Source organism: Lethenteron reissneri, chromosome 46 (assembly GCF_015708825.2).
Source record: "Lethenteron reissneri isolate LAM-NWPU_2019-01 chromosome 46, ASM1570882v1, whole genome shotgun sequence".
In the NCBI taxonomy this organism is placed as follows: domain Eukaryota; kingdom Metazoa; phylum Chordata; class Hyperoartia; order Petromyzontiformes; family Petromyzontidae; genus Lethenteron; species Lethenteron reissneri.
Window position 1 is genome coordinate 9,445,399 of NC_083824.1, and position 17,594 is coordinate 9,462,992.

Here is a 17,594-nt window from a genome sequence, read left to right on the forward strand (position 1 = left end):
CGAAATGCGCAACTTTAAATAAATATAGACAACACGTTCTACTTAACTAAATAGACGTTTTAATAAATGTTTTCTCCTACAACATCAGAGTGCAGCGCCACATTAATTACGCACTACAATGACAATAGTTGAAAGCGATTTGAAGCATGTTTTATTTTTTGGGGGGGGGGGGGCGGCAGAGCTTTGTGACGTCATATTTGAGGGGGGGTGTCTGACTTTTTGTGACGCCGTTTGACGAAGGGGGGGGGGGGGGTCAAAAATCGTCCAAAATCGCGTGACGTCATTTATGGACGGCCCCTATCTCTCTCTCTCTCACCTGAAGACGGTCGCTTGTGTTGCGATCGAAACGTCGTGATCTATTAATTTTCCACCCACGTGACTTCACCGAAAGAACCAAAGAGTATGGATTCCTGCAGTCGCGAAAGCTTCAAATCAATAACAATGATTCATCTTCTTGGTTCTTTCGGTAAAGTCACGTAGAAGGGAAATAATAAAATAATAAAAAATGAAACATAATAAAATATTTTATTATGGTTTTTATTAGGGAAATAATAAAATAAAAAATATATAACATAATAAAATATTTTATGTTTTTTTTAAATTAGGGAAATAATAAAATAATAAAAATAAAACGTTATAAAATATTTATTTAGTTTTATTTATGTTTTATTTTTATTATTTTATTATTTCCCTTCTACGTTACTTTACCGAAAGAACTAAGAAGATGAATCCCTGCAGTCACGAAAGCTTTAAATCGAACAATAACAACGACGTTGTTCACGCGGCCCTGTGTCCAACTCCCGTGGGAAAGCCAAGCGCGCCCCCTGGTGTCTGCAGCGATGTCGGCTCTGCGCTGACATCTCCCCCAGTCTCAAGATTGCACCACCCCCCAACCCCACCCCCCTCACTCCCGCGAGATGAAAAGTGACGCTAATTAATTGAATCAATCGCAAAGTCCGTTCGCATCATCTGCCCCGTGCAAAGTGGGGGGTGGTGCCGGGTTACAGCAGCGCTAATGTGTTCTTGACCGGCAGAGGTCAAGGATGGATGGATGGAAGATGGTGCGGGAATTCATGAGCGCAGCCGCGTTGACTGCTTCCAACTTATCTTCTTGGTTCTTTCGGTAAAGTCACGTAGAAGGGAAATGATAAAATAATAAAAAAGAAAACATAATAAAATAATTCTCACCACGTTTCGGCCACAACGCAAGACAGCGTCTGATTGAGACTGTCTTTCCGACAGACCTGTTCTTCACCTGAGGACGGCTGCTTGCGTTGTGGCCGAAACGTGGTGAGAATTATTTTATTATGTTAGATTTTTATTATTTTATTATTTCCCTTCTACGTGACTTTACCGAAAGAACCAAGAAGATGAATCCCTGCAGTCACGAAAGCTTTAAATCGAAATTTAAAGTCACGTAGGTAAATAAAATAATAAATAATAAATAAATGTTTAAATAAATACACTTTTATTTATTTAGATTTTTAATCTTTCATTTTATTTTTATTTATTTTCTTTACCTACGTGACTTTACCGAAAGAACCAAGAAGATGAATCCCTGCGGTCACGAAAGCTTTAAATCGAAATGCTTCCACCTCGCCGTTGGTCAGAGCCCTGTGGTTGGGACATCGTGGGTCATAAGGACACGCCGATTGGCCTCTCTCTAAATCAGATCGGCGACAGCAAACATCACTGCAATGTTACGTACGGTCCTTTATTAATCCACTGCTAGATGAAGCTACAACCCCACCACCACCCCCACCCATCCACCACCTTTGGGTCATGGTAATTGTTTGCTTGATTGGCCATACTTCACCACGCTGGTCAATGTGGGTTGGCGAAGACTTTGCCCCACGATTAGACCAGGCACATCCCTCGCCGCTGCCGTTCGCCTTGGGCGGGAATCAAAGTCTGCGGGGGTTAATAGTTAACGCGGCGACGGGCTAATCCCCGCCCTTCATCTCCCCCCAAGAAATGTACATTAGCCCAAAATACACGCGACACAAGGAGTGGTGCTCGTAACGATGTGCGAACGAGACGGTAAGAGTAGACGTACCACCCCCTATACTCATTCTGTCTCCCGTGACACCAACCGCTCATTCTATTTATATGCTCGGTTCGTACAGACGGAATCTCAAAAACAGGCTACGCTTACATCTCTCTGCCTCTTGTAAGGTCTCAAGACTTAATCACCCCCTTCTCTCTTGCTGCGGCATGTCCAAGCAGAGTGAGTGAGTGAGCGTGGTTAAATCTTGGCTGGGAGACTGCCCGCGTACGTTGCAAGCATGCCGGTGGGGCCGAATGATGTTTGAACTCTGTTTATAATTTGTGATAGAAATAACGTGTTGCATCGGTGATTAACAAATGCATTCGGTGATGCTGCTACTGCGTTGGCAGCGGTGTGTAAGCACAAATAGCTAATCAAAATACCTCAACGAATTTGACGGAAACACTCCCATAAGGGGAAATATATAACAGGCGACGTTTCAGGCAATGACCCTTTATTGTGTTTTAAAGAACAGGCGATGTTTTGGGCAATTACCCCTTTTCATTGTGTTATGACGAAGAATAATTGCCTGGAAACGTCGCCTATTATATATATTTTAGGGCCACTTATTAATGAATGTGCGTTTTAGAAAATATAATTATTGGTATGAAGTTTAACATCGTCCATTACTGGTGTGATGTTTAACTCTGTTTCATTTTATGCACCGGAACACGTTTTTGCGGTTATAGAATTTACAAATGCTACGATGTTATTAAATGTCACAGTAATGTTATACTGTACTGTACGTCACAATTATTGTTACATTTGTAACTCCACAATCTGTTCGCTGTTACAGTGTCCATCTCCGTTCTAAGAGTCGGAGAGATGAAATCAGCTCGTGTGCCGGGTGATCGTGGCCTCACGGAATCGCGGGAGATGGCAGCGGCTTGGGGAGGTCTTCATCCAGCAGTGGATTGTGATGTTGGTCATGACTATATATTTGTGCACCACCGCCGTAGCAGTGCCTTCCTTTTTTTTGGCCGATGGGTGTGAGCTGGAACGTTCGCTTCCACGTTGGTTTGGCCATGTTTAGTAGTAGGTTTTTACCCTTTCAACTGGTACAAAAACTGACACCTTTATACAAGCCATCATGTTTGCAATAACCACAACACAAGCAGTCAAAATGCAAACAAAAAGAAACAACTCTGATGATGATAATGATATGCACTGCCCTTGAAGTTGATTGGTCCACACCCGAGACAGCTTTTCTTAGAGCCTAGTCTCCATTGGTGTTGGACCAGATGACGCCAAAAGGCGTACATCTCAGTTGAAAGGGTAAAAACCTACTACTATATTTTGCCACTGGTAAAGGAGATGTCTCATAGTTGGCCATGTTTATTTGTTGTAGTGCGGAATTATAATGGTGGCTTTAATTCTAGATTTGAAGCTTTCGTGACTGCAAGGATTCATACTCTTAGGTTTTTTTCGGTAAAGTCACGTAGGTAAAAAATAATAATAAAAATAATAAGAAATCAATATAAATCAATTAAATCACGACGTTTCGGAGGTAACATAAGTCTCCGTCTTCAGGTGGGACCGTCACAAGCTAATTTTTGATACAGTAAATTTAGCTGTGACGGTCCCACCTGAAGACGGAGACTTGTGTTGCCTTCGAAAGTCGTGATTTAATAGATTTATTAATTAATATTTTTTTTTATTATTTTTTACCTACGTGACTTTACCGAAAAAACCTAAGAGAATGATGGCTTTAATCTAAGTTGTCTTGTGGTTGTTGTTGTTGTTTGACTTGCATCCCACTGGGATTTTTGCACAGCGTTGGTGTACGGTGCTTTTTTTCTGGAAGACTTTGCAGTTTTTTCCTGGATTTTTCTGTTCGCGCATAGTCACTTTAATATGTTTTTTTGTTCACATTTTAGTTTTGTATTTGTTGCGGTTGCACCCAATTCAAGAGCCGAATGGCTCACAGGGCTATACCTAATACATGAAACTGAAAACTGAAAAACTGAAAACGTTGCCTCATCGCCCGTGATGAGCACGTCTTCCCGAGAGACACGTGTCTCATTCAGGTCAAAAGCCTCCAGTAAATCACGTGACTTCGATGTGGCCACCCCCACTCTGATTCGCCAAAGCAGTCGTTCACGCTCTGTTCGCTCCTTCCGTCTCTCTCCCCCTGGCTTCCCTCCGCTCTCATCACCACCCTCTCTCATTCCCGACATCTTGGCCCGGTCATTCCTACTCTCTCTCCTCCCTCCTACTCTCACATCCCGTCGCTCCGTGTTTCTTCCTGCTGCTCTTCTTGAGCCGTGACCTCTATTGTCTTTTCCAGTCACCTTGCCCTGTCCGCTGCCCCTGTGCCCAAGGGCAGCAGCTTCGAATCCCCTTCCCCGTGGCGTGGCCACGGGTACAGAAGTTCGTCACGCAAATTAAAATACAAATTCTATTGCGTAGAGTGTAACATTGGTGACATCGACGGTAGGGGCAATTCAATTTCAAAGAAACACTTTACGTTTCGATTTGAAGATTTCGTGACTGCAGGGATTCATCTTCTTGGTTCTTTCGGTATAGTCACGTAGAAGGGAAATAATAAAATAATATTACGTCTTATTTTTTTATTTTATTATTTCCCTTCTACGTGACTTTACCGAAAGAACCAAGAAGATGAAACACTTTACGCTTACGCGGCAGTACGCGTTGAGATGCCGGTGTCACGCCCCCATCGCTGTGTAATGTGGTTTTTATATATTTTTTTATCACAATCAGCAGGCGTTTCGGTGGGGAGGAAATAAAACCGGAGGGCTAAAAAACCACACCGTCAAAGATTATCGTGGCCACTGGCACGTGATCGGTTACGATTAATGGGAGTGCAGCGTTAACGCACGAAATGTGGTCAATAAAAAAAACCCAAGACGTGGTCAGTTTTCAAGGTGCCCGTTTAATTCTTATTATTTGGGTCTTTCTGCGATCGCATTCCACTGCAGTGTGAAGCGCTTCGAGACGTTCTTTGTATCTCAACGTGGTGGGTGGTAGCGGGGGTGGAGGGGGGGTTACGCGATTATCCTAATCCCAAAATCAATGGCACGCCGCAATGTCAAGGAGCCACGCAATGCACACGCACAGCAAGCAAACCCTCCATCCTGCCCCAAACGTTTCTTCAGTGGAGAATCGGACGCGTTTGGCACTCGAGTCAGCTTGACGTCCTTGTGGGAGGACGGCGCTCTTCAATACCCAGCAATCAACTTGAGCCTCCTCCTCCTCCATCATCTGTATTATTGGCAGTGACGCCAGCCCAGCGCACGTGGGGCGTTCGCTGCTGCTTGCGTTGCAGGAGTTTCACGGTTCGAAATCCAGCGGTCACCCCGATTAACACTGCGGTTAAGTCACGTAGAAGGGAAATAATAAAAATAAAACAATAAACATGCTATTTTTATTTTGTTATATATTTTTAAATATTTGTCTTTTTATTATTTTATAATTTCACTTCTACGTGACTTTATCGAAAGAACAAAGATTATGAATCCCTGCAGTCACGAAAGCTTTACTGCGGTGTGTATTATCCGTAACAATACGTGCCGTCTGCTTAACAGCGGACGTTAAAGAATCCCGTGGCGTCATTCAGAAGAGTAGGCCATTGTGCGTCTGCGTCACGGTCAACATTTGCCCAATTTGTTTTTTTTTATTACGCCCAAAATTACTCAATCGGGATTATTACTTCAAACAATTTGACGACGACCTCCTTGAAAAAAAGCCAAGAGTCTCAGCGAGGACTTCCTGGCTAAACAAACTCGGTGCACAACTACGTCGCCTGAATGCAACATCATAAATAGTAGGCAACGTTTCGGACGATGGCCCTTCTTCATAGCACGCGGGCCGTTGGCTCAAATATTGCCGAGCTTTGCTTGCGAACAAGTCCACGTGTTCCAGTTGCAGGGATGCGTCGGTCCCAAGTCATTTGTGCAGACTGTACTTTCATTCATCATCATCACCACCACTCTCAGAATCATCACCGTCGTGCTCTCATTATTTATTACGATTGTTTACGTCGGAAGCCATCACCGAGTCTCATCTCCGTTTCAGGAGAGTCCTGCCAGAGGTGTGCAGTAGAGGGCGACAATTGCTATGTTTTCCAATTAGGTATCGTAATTTACAGTGAATGTTGTCAAATGTGGAAAGACTTGGACCATAATCGCCCACTCTTCTTCAAACGATTTTACAGGCCCCGAGACGTCTACGGTATGGCAGCAGACGACTTGTATTTTATGGTTTAAACTAAAACCCGCAATATTAACCAGGACGGCCCGCCCGAATGGAACCGCGAGCCTTTGCAACAAGTGGCGAAGGTGAGGTTGTCTAGTTGCGGGCGAGTCCTTGTCATCCTCTTGAGCCCTGGTCCACAGCTCGCCGTTTTATTAGCCCAGCGTGCCCATTACCTTACAGTTCAGATGCTTAACATATGGACCCTTCATGACCAATTATGCATGTTATTGACACGATTATACACACATGAATTGCTTTTTTTAAACCAAGTAAGGCTCATTGAGCCATATAGCTCTCTATCAGAAGCGACCTGGCCACAAATAAATAGCTCAACGAAGTGGCTTATCAGCCAAATACTATAAACGTATCTTGATTCTAAATGTGGAAAGAAAAATCGGAGGACTTGGGAAAAAAATAATCCACGCGACAACGGGGAGAGAGACACGCAAACTACAAATCGACAGGCGTCAGGGTCGGGATCAAACCCACGACCTCCTGCATACCTGGCGAGGTGGCTAACATCTTGCCCCATGTGAGGAGGAATCAACGAGGGGTAGAGAAAAGTTGAGTGAATCAATGAGTGCTTGATCATCGACCAGATTGCTTCTCGTTGATGTCTTGGTAAGTGCACGGGGTGAGTGTGTACGCGAATTAGATCTTCTGCTTTTGCTTCCACCTGTTTGCCCAGGAAACCCTCCCGAGTCTCTAGCCTGCTGAGATGTTTTCGCAGTAGGGGGCGACACTCGCTACGTACGGGCTCTCCCCAAATTAAGTGCGCGGGGTCACTTCTGCGAATCCGATTTCGAATGTGGCGAATGACGGCGCGTATTTATTTAATGTTTAATACACCCGTCGCATTAACCAGGGCCATCTGGACGGTGACACTTGATAAGTAGCGGCTTATATAGGTAAATGCACAGGTGAGTGCACAGCGGGTGGATATGTGGCTAAGGCGTGCAGGTGACCGCGTCAGACAAACTCCATCAATAACTTCTCACCTACTCGCCTGCACACGTTAGCGCGTTTGGCTGCGTACGGTGCGAAGGAAGTTCAAGAAACACACGCACAGGTGTGTATGCAACTGCATAGGCGAGAAAGTATGTGTACAGGTGAGTCGGTATATAGGTGTATATGTCTAGGTGCGTGAGTAGGTGAATAGGTGAGTAAATGGACAGTATACGTGAGTACATGATAAGGGGCCGTCCATAAATGACGTCACGCACCTAGAGGGGGGTCAGACATTTGTGACGATGTGTGACGGGGGGGGGGGGTAGAAATGTGACGTCACGTCAAAATGCGCAACTTTAAAAAAATATAGACAACACGTTCTACTTAATAAATATATTTTTTTATAAATGTTTTTTCCTACAACATCAGAGTGCAGTGCCACATTAATTACGCACTACAATGACAATAGTTTAAAGCGATTTGAAGCATGTTTTTTTTGGGGGGGGGGGGGGCGGCAGAGCTTTGTGACGTCATATTTGAGGGGGGGGGTCTGACATTTTGTGACGCCGTGTGACGAGGGGGGGGGGTCAAATATCGTCCAAAATCGCGTGACGTCATTTATGGACGGCCCCTAAAGTATTTATGCAAATAGAAACTTAGGTGAGTGAGTACGTATGCACGTGACTCTGTGAATAGGTATGGATAGATATGTGTATAATACAGGTGAGTAGGTGTGGAGGTGCATATGTAAGTGGGGCAGGGAGTCGGCGTGCGAGTCGGTATATACGTATGAGAGGAGGTATGTGTGTGTGTAGGTCGTCTCAGCCTCAAATGAGTACCTGGTGCGGTGTGTAAACATCGTCACTGGGGAGACAAAGGCGGTGGGGCGTGGTGCTGGCCACCCACCCCCCTCGTGCACCGTTCCGGCCTTCATAGGTGCTCGCTATCAGCATTTGCCCCTACAGCCTATTAAGGCTACACGGGCGTGTGTGTGGGTTGGGGGGGTGAAGCGGTGACCAAGGCCAGTGACGATTATCTGAACCGGTCCTGAGCATCACCAAGGTCGACTCAACCATGAAACGAAGTGCCCGGCCCGATGCGTAAACACGAGCGGGGGACATCGCTGCCAGACAGAGGCGGCGGGCGTGGTGCCGGCCACACGCGCGCGCTCTCCGCGTGCCCGTGCCGGCCTTCGACAAGTGCGCTCGCCAACAGCACTTGCCCCCAGCAGTCTTGTGGAAGGCTCCTCGAGTGTGTGTGAGTGTGTCACTGTGTGTGAGTGTGTGTGAGTGTGTGTAAGTGCGTGTCAGCGTGTGTAAGTGTGTGCGTGTGTGTGACGCGCGCTCCCCGCGGGGGATCAATCTGCAGGTGCGGCCCCGTGACGTCCACGCGCGCGCCACCCCCGCGCCCATTCTCGCTCCGCTCTATCCTCCGATCACCCTCCTCCTTCTCCTCCCATCATCATCAGCAGCAGCACCACCCCCCCGTTCCTCCGCGCGCAGCCGCTGCGTATAATACAGTGCGACGGCGAGGCTTGGTAACTGTGTGTGTGTGTGTTCGTGTGCGTGTCTGTGCGCGCGCGCGCGTGCGTGCCTGTAGTGTGACTGTGCGAGTGCGCGGGCTTGTGTCTCGCGATGTGCGTGTGGCACTGAGTGAGAGTTGAGTCTCTCTTGTCTCTGGAGCCTTCTGCTCTGTGTGCTGCTGGACCCGCCGATCCACTCCGCCGCCGCCAGGACTCCGATGGATGGGATACCCCCAGATCCCGCAGGTAAAGGGGATGCCCTTACTCCCACCCCATACCCCCTCCCTCCTCCCCCCCCTACCTCGGCATTGTTATGCGATGATTGTCGTTGTTGTTGGTGGTGGTGGTGGTGAATATCAAATATCACCTACCACCAGACAGCGCAGGGTGGTGAGTATCGCCTCGTGGTGGACAATTGGTATGGTCGCCGATAAGTTGGGTATGCCGATGGTGGTGGTACAGATCGTGGTTGGAGATGGGTGGTGGTGGTTGGTGGTGGTGGTTGGTGGTGCTAGTTTGAGAGATCGTGGTGATGCTTTCGTAGCGCGGTGCGCTAACCGCTGCACCACCGCTCCACGCGTGCACACGTACACACTTGCACACACACGCCATGAGCAAACACACAGATGCAACAAAGACAAAGATCCCCCGGATAGCCTTTTAACAGACTGTTGGAGCAAGTGCTGATAGCAGGCACCCAATACAGTATAGACAGGCATGGCACACGAGGGAGTGGGTAGTTAATACTACTACCAGCCGCCTTTGTCTCCCCAGTAATATTTACAAACCGCACCAGGTACTCATTTCAGGCCGAGTTGACTTAGGAGAAGAGGCCCAGAGGCGGTTCAAACATTCGCCGCTGTATTGGTCAAGAGCACGCTGCGCTACAGACCCGGCAACATGAGTTCGAGTCTCGTCGACGGCTCACATCAGTGGCGAGCGAGTTCAGAACTTGTCCTGGGGGCTTCGTTCGGGGGATCAACTCGGCATTAAGTGCGAGCACGTGGCGTGCAGTGTCTATAAACATCAGCGTTGGGGAAGACAAAGGCGGCCGGGCGTGGTGGTGCTCCCCACATCAATCCCTGGCTGTTTCATTCAACACGTTGACGCGGGCGGTACATTTCGTGAGTCTTGTTTGATGGTGGTCGGTTGTTGTTGGTGGTGGTGGTGCGAATGGTGATGTTGGTGGCGACGATCATCGTGGTGCAGTGGTGGTGTGGCACTGACTGTGGGACAGAGGTCGCAACCGGGTACCCGATACCCGTACCCTACCCGATACCCGGCTACCCGTACCCGGCCGGGTACGCGTACCCGTTTGCGACCCTGGTGCGGCCGGGTACGGGTGCGGGTAGGCTGTGAGTCACTGGTGAGTAACCGTTTGTCACTCATTTCGGGTAGGGTACGGGTAGGGAACGGGTACCCATTTGCGACCCTGGTTCGGCCGGGTACGGGTAAGGAATCAAAACCCGTTTGCGACCTCTGCTGTGGGATCTCGTGCCTGTTGGTTTGCGCCAAGCCGGCTGCACACAGCTGTTGATAGAGACACGTATCCATCATCCACGAAACCGCACCACCCCCTTGCTCGAGTCATACTCTGTACCACATCCCCCTGGCGGCGATGAACGTTTCAATGCTCTGCGGATTGCATGCCAATGCGCTGTGCCAGCGTGTGCACACTTGCACGGTATGGGCCGCTTTAATCTGTCCGTTACCCGATAAGAACCTCCCACACACACGCTTGTTTCTTTCCGAGGGGGGCATACTTCACCACGCTGGTCAATGCAGCTTTGGGGGGGGGGGGTGCAGAACACGATCGGACGTTGCTGCACTCACTGCCGTCGACTGCACCCAACGTCCGTTACTGCACCTGCCTTATAAGCACGGTCTTTACCCATCCACGCTGTATCCAGGCTCAAGATCTGCTTAGCTTGCGAGCTCATGCCTGGGTGAGTCGGTCACAGGCGTGGGTTGGGGTTGTGTGAGCGCACAGAGGATGCCACTCCTCCGCTTTCAATTTGTTAGATTACATCTCAGGCTGAACGCATCACCCCCATCAACGTTCAACGCGATGGTTAGTTTGCACAAGTGATGCAGCGTTCATGTCAGTCGGAGTTTTATTAATTTCCATTCTTCTAGTGCACCGAATCGGTCCCCGGTATTGATGGCACCGAGTTTTTCAGAAACGGCAAGCTAAGCAGGCGGTTGTGCATGGACAGTGATTGGTTGGGTGATGCCATGCATTTGAAAAAGTATAGATCCTATACTTACTCTAAGGTTTTTCGGTAAAGTCACGTAGGTAAAAATTAAAATTAATAAAAGTAAAATAAAAAAATCACGATGTTTCGGAGGCAATACAAGCTTCCGTCTTCAGGTGGAACCGTCACAGCACGATTGCTGTATCAAGTAAGGAAAAAACCTAAGAGTATGAATCATTGCAGTCACGAAAGCTTAAAATCGAGATCCTATACTGCAACATTCCGATGTTGTTACGGTTGGTATAGGCTGCGGGGCCACGTGATCGGCCGTACAGGGCATTCGACAAGGAACCGGTGTTGTGACCCTGCGTCTGTGCTCCCCGAATCTCTTCTGCCCGAGTTCACCTGCAACCCGTGCCGCCCGGCGTTCTGTGAAAGCACCCTTGTGGTCAAGTAACCACGAGGGCAGACCCTCATCCAGCAGTGGATCGCAGTGACCATGCACAGGAGGAAAATGTACGTGGTCAATCCAAAAGCACGTGGCTTGTATATCAATTTCTGCACCTGTGTTTTTTTTCTGATTTTCTTTTAAGCATACGACTAAATATACTGGTACGTCTCGCCGTATCGCTCGATCATCAATGGGCAGCAGTAATTCAAGTGTAAGATGATATTGATGGCTTTCGACAATTGGGGAGACACTCAGCGCTCAGAGAGCCACTCGCGATGATAAATGGCAATCATCGGAGCGAAAGCCCTCCCTGCTGTGAGTTTCTGCCACCTGCACATTCTAACATTGGATGTAACCCCCGCTATATAATTTTACATCTGACTATCACACGTTGGATTATGGGAATTATAAGTAATGCACGATGATGCATTATAAGATTGGTTTTGACATGTAATGATAATGGGCACGTATAGACTGCTGGATGAAGTGCTACCCAACACCGCGAAAGGTTGTATGGGTGGTTTAACCATACATCGATATGCTAGGCAGTGCGTGGTGGGGTGGGAGGCCCACAACAGTTCAGATGTCACTCCTCATTGATGTTGGCCATTAGCCGGGAATCAAACTCAGGTCATTGGGTTCGGAGCGCAGTGTGTGAGCCACTGTACGGCTCAAAGACAACTTGTTTGCACCCTTAATTATGAATGCGTGTTACTTTGAACGTGGAGTCGGTGTGTTTTTTAATGCGTCATGTATTTTTAAAGAAAATTTGGGAATGCAGGCCAGCTGAGAGTATTATACGTCACATAGAGCCCAGTGCTGTGCAATCATATTCAAAGTGAACGTGATTTCCGGCTGAGATAAGCATTAAGGCAGTGGCTCATTTCCTCTTCACAGCCCTGAGCAAGTGGTGGAAATTCATACTCTTAGGTTTTTTCGGTAAAGTCACGTAGGTAAAAATAAAATAAAAATAGATGAAAATAACTCAATTAAATCACGACGTTTCGGAGGCAACACAAGTCTCCGTCTTCAGGTGGTGGAAATGCCCTATTCCCATGTTGTGGGCAGGTGTATCCATTGGACAGTCGCTCTTGACTACCCCCATACATTGGTGCTCATTTTATAAATCTAGGAGGGATGATGGGCCAAGTCTACTCTGAGCCAGGACTTGAACTCATAACCTGCCAAGTGCAAGCCACTCGCTCTTTCACTGAGCCACCCGGAAGTCAAAAAAAAATTTGTCTACCCAGGAAAGCCTCGCCGGGTCTAAAGACTGTCTGTTTCACGAGGGTTCTGCTACGTTTAGATGTTTGGCTATTCATTTAATGAATGTTTGGCCTCATGTCGGAGGCAAACTGAGTAAGCCAGAGAAAACGCACCACGGATACAAGGGTAGAGTGCTCACAGCTCCTCACAGATAGATGCAGGAATCCAATTACATTACTGTCATTTCTTGGCCACTTCGCAATGTGAGCCTATCAGCCGAGAGACAGCTCGTACACGTAAGTTAATGGCTATCAATTGCAAGAGTGCCCCATGCAATTCACGATAACTAAACATTTCATTGTGCAGTCGTGTGTATCATTTACTGATTAGTGATTCTCCGTACATCACTGGTGAGGTTCAAGGTTGATTTTAGCTCCATAAGCACCGATGCCGTCTTGCTAGGTCCACTTACAATTACTCTAAGTGGCCGCTGTTTGCTGCCGACACACTTTCCCATTGCAATCATTCGAAGTCCTATTTGTATTTATTTTTAAACTCACACAGTAGCAGCTGTCCACTTTGCTGAACCAGCGTCTTGCCCAGAGAATTAATCTTCGGGGTAGAATGATTCACTGACAGTTCTGGACCCGCCATTTAATTGATAATCGATTTTCTTTTTGCTCCGCAAACGTTGCAGCCGATAATGAACAGTGGGTGGCGCGGGGCAGGTTGGGACAGTGCTGCCCATCTCACTCAAGGGTCGCTTTTAAGGGATATCGGAAGTGGCTCGGTGGTGTCCACTTCAACGGGCTGTTCTCTTAACACGAAGGGTTTACGCTGCTCCGCGAGAGATACGGGACGGATTTGTCATCTGGTAACATTGACATCGATCACATTGGGAAAAAAAGCTGTGAAATGATACACGTCACAATAATTGCGGTGGATCGTAGCACGTCTGCAATGGCTGCGGGGATGATGTAAGCCCATTGCATGCACCATATATATTCTTGAAAAGCATCGATTCTTACGCACGTGATTGGATGTGCGCATCGCGAGCGTATATTTATTTAAGTATGTAATTACGTAATTATTTTGTTATGTTATTCATCTTATTAAGTTGATAATTAAAGAAATAACACATCGTGATTGGTGGCATGGCCCAGCGGTGATGCGCTCAGAACTTTTTTGTTTTGCAGAGGTCCACGCTTCGAATCCCGCAGGCCACCCTGCTTAATGCCGCAAGTGTTTTAATCTTAAAGCGTGCCTCAGCTGCTTCACAGCATGCGTTAAAGATCCCGTGATGCTCTTTGGTTCTTTCGGTAAAGTCACTTAGGTAGAAATGAAATAAATCACGCTTCTAACGCAACACAAGCGTTCGTATTTACACCATTGGAACCTCATTTGCCAGTAAAAAAATATGATAATTGGTTTTTTACCCTTCTATCTGGCAACAAAACTGACACCTTTTTAACAAGGAGTCATGTTTGCATAGACCACAATACCTGCAGTCGTAATGCAAACAAAAAACATAACTCTGATAATGTATGCACTGTCCTTGAAGTTGATTGGTCCACACCCGAGACAGCTTTCCTTAGAGCCTAGTCTCACATGGGTTTAACCAGATGACGCCAAAAGGCGCACAACTCAAAGACAATGCACCATCATAGTATGAGAGCTCGACTTCAAGGACAGTGCATACATTATCAGAGTTGTGTTTTTTGTTTGCATTATGACTGCAGGTATTGGGGTCTATGCAAACATGACTCCTTGTAAAAAAGGTGTCAGTTTTGTTGCCAGATAGAAGGGTAAAAAACCAATTATCACAAGCGTTCGTCTTCAGGTGAAAATCGCGATAGCTGCGATGTCTGCTGCGAGCAGCACGATGTCTGCCTTTCGAAGATGCAAGAGGCCATTGTGCCTCTGCGTCATGGGCCAATTTGGGTCAACTTAAAAAAAATGTATCGTGGTAAAAATTGGGTCAATTAAAAAAAAATCTCACAAATTACTTACTTGGGATTGCACACCGCAGCGATCTTCGCCACCTACTGCAAAAACCTGGCAGTACCCTTCTGAAAAAGGTCTTGAGACTCGGTGGGGATATCGTGGGTAAGCAAGCATAGTCATTCTATTAACTGATTAATCCTTGCACCACCCTAAAGGACGGACGCTGTCGCAGCCCGGGCTGTGTCAGGACAGCGTAAATCATTAAACACGAGGGAACTGGTATTATTTACTTCTGTGATCCAAGAGTCGTGTTCTTGCCATGACCTCACCGCTAATGCAGATACACCAGGGACAGTGGCTGCCTGCTTTGAAATAAAATTAAATTATTTTTCACAATACAATGTCGCATATCTGACCGCGATCGATTTTTAACCGCTCGCACCCAGAGCAGTGTTTGCGCACGGTGGAACCGTCATACTCTGGTCGACGTTCACAAATCTGACCCTTTCGCATATCCGCCTGCATCTCAGTCGGATTTTCGACGTTGCACCGCGTGACCAGATCGGACAGCGCTTGGGTTGGACGGCCACCACGCACAAGCCGGTTCCCATCGGGTCCGCGGGGCGCTACTTGGGCAGGCAGCAGTCGGCGGTGCAATACAATCCATTGTTGTATTGTACTATGGCACCACATTTATGCATTCCCCCTCCCGCCTTCACCAACAAGCACTGACTGGCATGATGAAGTATGGTCAAGTAGCCCACATGAGCCCCAAGGCGTGGGGAGATTCATCAAAAGGATGGTGTTTGGTGGGCCCAGGGGAATTCAATGTTGTGGATTTGATTTCCGTTTTCGTGAGCTGGCACCCCCTCTGAAAACATCCCTGGCCTAGGATCCCTTTGAGTTGTGTTAGCTCGCCCATTAAAGACAAGATGCTGGTCTGCTCTGGGATTCCCAGCTCCGAGGCCCAATTGCCTGCCAATCAAATGTAACTTCAAATGAGGGAAGGCCTCAGTATGAAGTGGGATGTCTGCAACACACCACCCTTCACGTTACGGTCACGTGAAAGATGCCGTCAAAAAGGTCGGATTCCTAACTTTTAATGGGAATCGTTTGATTTGATCGATATATATATTACCATGTGGGTTTTCTCAGTTGTATTGTATAGCTCCTGTTTAACTGAATCAAATTGGGTTGCTGAAGAAGCTCCCGGCGCGTGGAGCGAAACGTCAGACATCGATGCCGAATAACGCGTGGCACAGCTCGTAAACGCACTTTTGAAGGGGCGTCCAGCACAACCGCGAACACCTTGCAATATTTAATCGGCTAATTGATTAAATATTGAATTGGGGTGCCACGGTGGCGAGATGTTAGCTACCGTGCCTGGTATGCAGGAGGTCCTTGATTCGATCCCGACCCTGATGTCTGCTGTACATTTGGAGCTTGCGTGTCTCTCTCCCCGTGGTCATGTGGATTTTTTCTCCGGGTCCTCCACTTTTTCCCTCCACATTTATAAACATGTGTGTAGAGTGTCTGGCTGCAATAAATGTCCGCATGATAAGCCACTTCTTTGGGCTAGGTAGCTTCTGAAAATGAGCTATGTAGCTCAGTGGGCCTTACCTGGTAAAAAAATAATAATAAATGAAACAAATATATACGTAATTTTATTTTTACCAAATCGATGTATCGTACCACCCCATAGCTGCTGCTGACTGCTCTCCATTCTGGGCCTTTAAAGCTTTACTCTGCAACAGTGATTTAATAGCTACAAAAATAAATCACGTGGACCAGCCCACATGCCTTGGGGGATTTTGGCCGGCTGGCCATCCATGGTTTGTTCCTGCGTTTTATTTTTCTGCCCGACCAACATTGTTCGAGGTCTTTCGCTGCATTCCGAGCGGGCCGGAGTGACAGCCACACAAACGACGCCCTCCTCCACTGAACTCGTCGTCGTCGTTGCCATCGGCGGCGGGCGGTGGTTTTGTTTTTCTCTTTCAAGTTATCGCCCGGGAAACAGTGCCTTTTGCCTTCAAGCCGTGTGCGATTGATTTGGGAACACAATATTTTCGGAGCAATGTTTTTGTTGGCAATGCCATTACTGATACTGTAACGTGACGTGGATTTTTTTTCTCACCAGTTTTGGTATGTAAGGAAAACAGAAAGTTCAACCCGTTGCCAATCCGCTGTTGAATGAAGGCCTTCCTATGCTTTGTTGGTCACAGGGGCGTTCATCTAACTTACTTCACCACTCTGGCCGCTGCGGTTTGTTTGCCCAGGACTGCTTCAGATATCCCACCACCGATGTTCGTCATGGCAGGAAATCAAACTGAGGTCGATGGTTTTTTCGGTAAAGTCACGTAGGTATAAAATAAAATAAATTAAATCACGACGTTTCGGGCACAACACAAGCGTCCGTCATCAGGTGGGACAACCACAGCAAGAAACAATTGCTGAAGTCGCCCATTATTTTATACCTACGTGACTTTACCGAAAGAACCAAAGAGTATGGATCCCTGCAGTCACGAAAACTTTAACGGTGTTGACTGCCGAATCATAAACTTTCCCTTCGTTGATTTGGACGTGACATCAGCGTTCCCCCGGTCGGTGTTGCGCCTTGTAACTGTTAATGAAGTCAACTAAGCTAAACTTTTCATTTGACCAGGTAAGGTTGACTGAGCCATATAAACTCTTTTTCAGAAGCGACCTGGCCACAAATGATAGCTCAACGAAGTGGCTTATCACGTGGAAATTAATAGCAGCCAAATACTCCGAACTAAATGTGGAGGGGAAAACCGGAGGACCCGGTAGAAAAATCCACAAGACCACAGGGAGAGGAGATGCAAACTCCAAAGAAACAACAGGCGTCAGAGTCGGGATCGAACAACTCACTATCTCCTGCATACCAGTCGAGGTAGTAAACATCTCGCCACCGTGATGATGATAGAGAGAGAGAAACACGCTAACTCCAAACATACAGCAGCAGGCGTCAGAGTCGGGATCGAACAACCCAAGACCTCTGCATACCAGGCGAGGTAGTAAACATCTCGCCACCGTGATGATGATGAG

General features: G+C 47.2%; 1 protein-coding gene across 1 annotated transcript in view; it reads left to right on the plus strand.

Annotated features, from left to right (window-relative positions):
* Positions 1–8,547: 8,547 nt before the first annotated feature.
* Positions 8,548–17,594, plus strand: part of MCTP1 (multiple C2 and transmembrane domain containing 1) — a 156,817-nt gene continuing 147,770 nt past the window's right edge. Inside the window, exon 1 of the mRNA XM_061570834.1 lies at positions 8,548–8,978. Coding sequence (XP_061426818.1) covers positions 8,951–8,978 — 28 coding nt within the window. The 5' untranslated portion in view covers positions 8,548–8,950. The remainder of the gene's footprint in view (positions 8,979–17,594) is intronic.